Source organism: Xenopus laevis, chromosome 3L, assembly GCF_017654675.1.
Source record: "Xenopus laevis strain J_2021 chromosome 3L, Xenopus_laevis_v10.1, whole genome shotgun sequence".
Classification (NCBI taxonomy): domain Eukaryota; kingdom Metazoa; phylum Chordata; class Amphibia; order Anura; family Pipidae; genus Xenopus; species Xenopus laevis.
In genome coordinates this window covers 126,159,267-126,166,659 of record NC_054375.1, presented here as the reverse complement: position 1 = coordinate 126,166,659, position 7,393 = coordinate 126,159,267, and the positions used below count along the sequence as shown (strand labels likewise).

General features: G+C 45.5%; 1 protein-coding gene across 1 annotated transcript; it reads left to right on the top strand.

Annotated features, from left to right (window-relative positions):
- The first annotated feature begins 2,850 nt into the window (after window positions 1–2,850).
- znf703.L (zinc finger protein 703 L homeolog) lies at window positions 2,851–7,192 on the top strand. The gene is made up of 2 exons (XM_018253376.2): window positions 2,851–3,179; window positions 5,077–7,192. Exons 1-2 carry the CDS (start codon window positions 2,958–2,960, stop codon window positions 6,457–6,459), a joined length of 1,605 nt encoding a protein of 534 aa, XP_018108865.1. The 5' UTR covers window positions 2,851–2,957; the 3' UTR covers window positions 6,460–7,192.
- Window positions 7,193–7,393: the final 201 nt, after the last annotated feature.

The window sequence follows — 7,393 nt, the reverse complement described above, 5'->3', positions numbered from 1 at the left end:
CTCTGAATTATGTCCCATTCTAACAAATGTGCTGCCTTTAACACACAGACCTGTTTTGTCTTGACACGTAACCTTAAAATGGGATTGTTTAGAACTGGCCTCTGCTTAAGCCACACCAGATGGATAGAGGAGCTCAACCCCACTTAGCATCTTGAATTTATGCTTAAACATGCAAGTACAGAGTAGGGGCCCTGCTAACAGCATGTTGGTGGACCCCTGGGTGTCCTATACTTTGTATGTGAAGTTGAAGGCTATGCAAGAAATATTACACTATGCTTATGATCACATGAGGGTTAATCATATTTATTTATGGTGCGGCAGGAATTTCCCCAGCGCACACAAAACAGGCTGAAACAGGGCCCTGTGCTTAGGAGCATAAAATCCATCATATTTGCTGAATTTTACAGATTTTCTTACTTCCTGAATGGAGGTCCGAATGTAACAGCTCATTAGTGTCACAAGACCTCAGCTACAGCAGCGACTGTGAGGTCGGATCCATCAAACACTTCAGGCCAATTAGCTTCATTTTTTTTTGTTTTTGTTTTTCGTTGCACAATTTTTTTGACAAGTCTAGGGGGGGGTTAGGAAGGATTACTAGTGTCTTCACCTTTCCTCTCCTCTTCATATCTGTGGCTAAATTCTGTTATAAAAGTATATGGAGATATGTGGCTCTTCAGCTACTACATTCAGTTGACCAGTATTGGGCCCCATAAACCCCCTAAATAAGCCACTGGGTTTTCCACTAAAAACAGAACAACATGGAGGCACGGCGTATCCATTGGTGGCTGGGCACGACCATTCAGTGGTTGCTAATGTGGATTTATGATGAGAAAAGTCTCTCAGGCTTTTTATGCCTTTGATGAGTGAAGTCGTTAGTCAGCGGGGCTATTAGGAGTTGTGCTGCGTTAGAGCTTTAGTGTGCACTGTGTATAAAGTGCTGACATTTCTGCAGGGCTGTACAAGGAGGGCAATAAAAACAATCACTGTGACACACAGAGAAATGATTGAGCACCGGGAGCCGAGCGCTTCCCATCTACATTTTTCTGCACTTGTAATTTTTAACTTGTACCTTGCCTGTCCATCACCCTAAATCACTCCAGCAGGTCGTCCATCAGCCACCCAGATGGGAGGAGGGTCGCATGCAGGTCAAGCAGTGAGATGGGCCAGTCAGGGACCAAAGCTCTTTGTACCTGAAGTAAATGAAAGTTAAGAAAAAGCAGCTTTTGTTGGACAGATAGGGTGATAGGGTGCCATAGGCAAAATATTGAAGAAAAAATAAGTGCAAGAGGGTGAACCCTCCATAACTGTTATGGGCAGAAAGTGAGAAGGGCCAGTCAGTTTCAAAGGCAGCTCTTTGTTCATGAAATAAATGAAGCTAAGGTTGCCATCTAGCCGGGCTGGTAAAAATAATGGTTGATCCCAATGTAATTAATAGGGTGAAAAGATAAATATATAGGAAGGCTGGTATTTTTTTCCAGAAAATATGGCAATCCTAGTCCAAGCTCTTTGTACCTGATGTAAATTAAAGTTAATAAAATGCAGATTTTGTTGGGCAGATACCACCAGGGTGTCCTTTTGGAGGGTGCAGCCACTGTATAACAGGGGGTCCCATAGGCAAAATATTGAAAAAAAAATAAGTGCAAGAGGGTGAATCCTCCATAACTGTTATGGGCAAACAGAGAACACGAGCCTGACAGGGATTGGTGACACGGTTTGAATTATTTTGGGATATTTTGAAAGAACCTCAATGACCCCACTGTTTAATAAGGAATGGAATACACACACTCGCTCAGAGCTTGTAACACATTTTATTATGAACAAACATGTCGGCCATCGTGTCCCCAACACCCTAAGTCCATTGTGCTTTTCTACAAATCCCCCCACACGGCGACAAGGCTCGGAACTAATGGGCAGTGGCACCGGCCTAGGGGCGCAACCATTGTGCGGAAAAGGGTAGCACCACTGCAGAAATGTTTATTGAACATATATTGTCCGAACTATCAGTTAAGGTTTCATCCATTTGGTAGAACCGTGTTGTTGAGTAGTATATGGTCTGTAAGTGATGGCGGGGGGCATTGTAATCCAGTCCAAAGGATTTCCTCTCCCCTATCCTACAAATGCCAAAACCCAAAGCAGCGTATAGTACTAGGGTGACTGCCGCGGACTGCTCGTTATATGCTGAAGCCTAAAGATCTGACAAGTGTATTGACGCCCGCGTGATACCTGTCAGCGCGCTCAGTACAGCGGCAGCCGCTTTCTTTGTATAACTCAGGCAACGCCCCCTAGCGGCCAACTCCTAGACTCGCCGTATAATCGCGCTCGGTACAGTGTGGTTTGTACGTTGGGAAAGTTTGCGTTGCGCTACTGGGGTGTTGATACATAATACATGTCATTCCCGGCGGGTGAGACGTTTATGAGATATGTTGGGCTAAACATAGGAAAGTTGATAATGTCTGTGGCAGTCACAAGGGTGAAGCCTTCGGCAGCAGTGTAAGTGTACGTGGGGCGTAAGCGACTGATCAATACGTAATGTGTAACACGCTAGCGTTATAGAACGTGGAACCTCAGAACTGTGTGTGTTGGGGGTGTTTTTAGCAGTCTATCCGTGCATGCTGGGAGTTCTACTAGCTCAATAGCTGCAATACAAAGTTGATGCTTTGTAAGTCTATACAAAAAAAAAAACCTCCCACACGCACCCCTACCGCTGCCATATGTCAGCCCACGTCCAGTTCGCATCATGTGACCCTTCCCTGTATTGAACTAGTTAAATCCCCTCCTTGGATCGCTCGGGACCGCCCCTTTTCCCCGCCCCTGCTCTGTGATTGGTTGGCCGAGCCGAAGCCTTTGAAGCTGGGGTAGAGCGGACTGGGCAGGGTGTAGCAGGCAGAGCTTTGCAGACAGCTGGAGGGAAGGGAGCACAAGGGGAATCTTTGCGCCCTGGTCCATCCCTCCTCCAAATGAACTGTTCTCCCCCTGGATCTAGCACAGACACAGAGCGACAGAGCAGCAGTAGCGGCACCCCGGCGACCCCCTGCCCCACTCTCGCACCCACTCACCCCGTGCGCCAGGCAAACCGACTGCCCATCAGGCTGATCAACATGCTGACGGCACATACCGGACATTTGCTGCACCCGGAGTACCTGCAGCCCCTCTCCTCCACCCCCATCAGCCCCATAGAGGTAAGAGGAGCTTTTTTCCCTGTTGCATTGCGTGGGGCATCTCGCGTGGATTTGCGCTGTAATTGCGACTGGATAAATGTCTCCTAGAAAGTGAGTCGCGGTGTGTCAGGTGGGGCATTAACCCCTCGCTCCCCTGCCTGTCCCGCTCCGCTCCCTGACACTGTTCCGGGAAACAAGGGAAGGGGGTCGGAGACGCCTTTAGCGACCAGATGCTGATACATTTATTGCCTCCCCGTTCCTCTTGTTTCCTCCTAAAATCATGGGCAACAGTGCGGGTTTTTGGGATGGGCAAAGAGGGCACTTTCTCTGGGCTCCCGGTATTTCACGGGCCTTTTTAAGGAGGAAATGTGTTGTGTTCCAGTTGGCCAATCTGCGGCCCTACAGCTATTGTCCTACTGCAACTCTCCCAGTCCTCCTGCAGCTCTCTCTGCCCTGCTGCAACTCTCTCTGCCCTGCCGCAACTCTCCCAGCCCTCCTGCAGCTCTCCCAGTCCTTTTGCAGCTCTCCCAGCCCTGCTGCTCAACCTTCTAATTTTCCTTGATCTCTAACAGTGGCCCCTGTGCTGGCTGCCTTTGACCAATATCTCCACTTTTATTTGTATTTCCAATGACTCAGTCAGATATGACTTCCCTTAAAGGCACAGTGACTCCCCTTTTTTAGTGCTGGAAATGCTTACGTGCAGGCTGGCATCTATTGGGGTGTAGGGACACTGCCGTCATGTTTGCCCCTCTGAAATGGGAGGGATATTTCATATATTCCATACCTGACTTCTCTGGTGTCCATAGTTATAAATGTCCCTGTAATTAGGTTTTAGTATACTCTCCACGGATTTGCTCCTTTCAGCAGCCACCAACAGCAGGGAGTTGTAGTTTGGCTAACCCTGCTCCCTGGTGCACCCGTTCCCTATCTCCCCAGCCCTGTCTTTTTTTCCTCATTAGATTTATTGCCCACTCGCATACCATCTGATGTTACAGGGTTGTAACGGAGAAAAAAAAGATCAATATCTCTGCTTGTTTTAAAGGATCACTCTGAAGTTTTATAGTGCGGATTTTATAGGCAGATAAATGCCTGAGCCTTTTTTCATTCTTTTTTTTTTTGAAGCAGCCTCCACTCCCCAACTAGTGGATTTTATTTATTATTTTAATCGAATGACTCCCTGGGCAATTAGATGTGATGACATTGCATGCGAAAGCTGTAGCTGAGCACAATTTTGATGCCTTTTTGGATTTAAATTGGGTCGCCGGAGCCTTTCCTGCTGTACCCCCATCCCGCTGTTCCTGTTCCTTAAATTTAATTATAGTTTTTTGATCTTAATGTATTTCCTAATGTATTTTTTCCCCCAATTTCTTCTCCTTGTTTCCCTCCCACCCACCACCCTTCCACACACTCCATCCCACACCCCCCCCCTTCCTTTTCCCTCCAGTCAACTCCAGAGCTCATGTCATTAATCATCTGGTGGCAGGCCCTAATGATAAAGTTTCACTAGATTTATGGCTTGGAAATAAAAGCAGTGTTCTCGTGAATAGGAGCAAAGGGAAAAAAAAAACATCTAGAGGTTTAATCAATAAAGTTCCTTTTATCAGGCTCGTTTGTCAGATATTGTCACTGCAAATCTCAATTAATTGTCCAGAGGGTATCGCTACTTTATGGCTCACGGAAAGGAGCTAATAGATCCCAACATAGAAAGTCTGCTTTTTTAGGGGGTTTTTTTCCGGGATAGGATGGCGTATCTGCCGAAATAACATATACTATGGAAATATCACATATGGTAATTTCTTTTAATGGCAAGTTATTTAATTATATTAATCTTAACAAGGGATCGTGTTGGAGACTTTTTTGGGATGTTTCATGTTGCCGCTTTCTAACATGAGTCTTTGCCTGTGTTTTCTTTCTCCAGCTGGATGCCAAGAAAAGCCCACTTGCTCTGCTGGCACAGACCTGCTCACAGATAGGGAAGCCGGATCCCCCTCCGTCCTCTAAGCTGAATTCTGTGACCTCCAGCGAGAAGGAGAGTGGGCGCTCCTCTTCTTTGAAACTGGGAGAGTCTCCTTTGGAGGATAAGTCTAGCTTCAAACCTTACTCGAAGGGTGGGGAGACCAGAAAGGAAAGCGGTTCGTCTGCTGGTGGTTCTGCAGACAAGGCTGGATTTAGGGTGCCCAGTGGTTCTTGTCAGCCTTTTCCTCATGCCCCATCTCCATCCTCAAGGGTGAGCTCTCCTGGACAGCATTGTGATTCTAAAAATAATGAGAGCCAAGAGAAGAAAGAGCCCGAGGCAAACAAAGGCAGCTTGGAGACCTCTCAAGCCAACCCTACTCTGACAAGGGCCAGTATCAGTAACTCCAGTGCTGAGTCCAGCCAAAGCGGGGATGTTACCCCTAGCAGCAAATCTGACCCTCCATCTCTTGGATCGGGCCACGTGGCCCCTGTTTCTCCTTACAAACCTGGACATTCTGTCTTTCCTCTTCCACCATCTGGCATTGGATATCACGGATCCATCGTGGGGGCTTATGCAGGATACCCATCCCAGTATGTCCATGGGCTGGATCACACTAAAACAAGCCTTGTTGGAAATCAGCTGCCTGGGACTCTAGGTTTACCGGGTAAACCTCCCAGCTCCAGCCCTCTGACTGGTGCTTCACCTCCTTCGTTCATGCAAGGATTGTGCAGGGACCCATACTGCTTGAGTTACCACAATGCTTCCCATCTCGGCTCGAGCAGCTGTTCCACTTGTGTACATGACCCATCTGCCTTGAAATCTGGATACCCTTTAGTCTACCCCAGTCATCCTCTCCATTCAGTGCACACCACCATGTCTTCCAGCGTCACCCCGTCACTGTCTGGTCACCCCTTGTACACCTACGGCTTTATGCTACAAAATGACCCAGTCCCCCACATATGCAACTGGGTGTCTGCCAGTGGACCTTGTGACAAAAGGTTTGCCACCTCAGAGGAACTTCTTGCTCACCTAAGGACCCACACAGCTTTGCCCGGAGCTGACAAACTTTTGGCTGGGTACCCTACATCTAGTTTTGGTTCTGCTGCTTCGTGCCACCTTCACCTTCCTCCTGGTGGGCCTGGAAGCCCTACCACATTGCCAGGGTCTCTATCTTTACGGAGTCCACATACTTTAGGACTAAGTAGGTACCATCCATATGGAAAGGGTCACCTGACAACACCAAGTGGCCTCCCAGTGCCCTCATTACCAGCAGGATCCTACTACTCCCCATACGCATTATATGGACAGAGGCTAACATCAGCTTCAGCGCTAGGATACCAGTAAATACGACTCCCAAACTCATAGACTGTATATTTATTTACTGTATGTTAGCTTCAAGCTGGGAATATTAAGTGCATTATTTACAAGAACAATTCAATGGTATGCAAATATTTTGTGTCCCCACTCCCCATATAAAACCCTCTTTCATTATCAGCCTGTCTTCCACGACAACCTCATTTTTCTTTCCTTTGTTTCTCCTTTACTTTCCCTCTTTTCTTTTTCAACTTTTTATTTTACAATTTTTTTATCTTTTGTTTGCATGATACTATCTTTTTTTTTTTTCCAGTCCTAACATTTCTTTTTCCCATTTTTTTGCGGGGGAGAAACAAAATTACAAAAGAACTTGACCTCCTTTTTGATTTGTACAGTTCTTTAAAAAAAAAAAAAAAGTGTATTTTTATGTAATGTATTTTCGGCATGGTGGGAGAGGGAGGGTGCAGAGAAAGGAGGAAACAAAAACACTTTTTTTTTTTTTTTTTTTTTTTTGGTGAATGTCCCAAAAAAAAATGGCAAATCTTATTTTGTTAATAAATGAAAACTAAACTATTCACTCTGTGTTCTTTTAAATTACATACACAATTTAATTTCCCTTATTGCTTTCTTAAATATTTTAAAATTGGTTAACCTGCTAATATTACATTGGAAAAAAAAAATAAACTAAATGCCAAAGCATTAAATAGTACAATATCTGGAATGTATTGACTATAATAAAAAATGTTTTCTTTCGCTATTAAAATAGTTCCAGATTGTTTATGATTTTAATATCCAAAGTAGTTACGAATATTGTCATGCGGTAACAGGCCACCATCTGCTGGTTCTTCAGTGGCATTGCACATTTATAAACAGTTCCGATTTTTGGGATTTAGCGGCGGTGGTCTCTTATGGAGCAGCAGAATATGACTGTTTCATAGTGTTACATATTAGTTTTAATTATTTC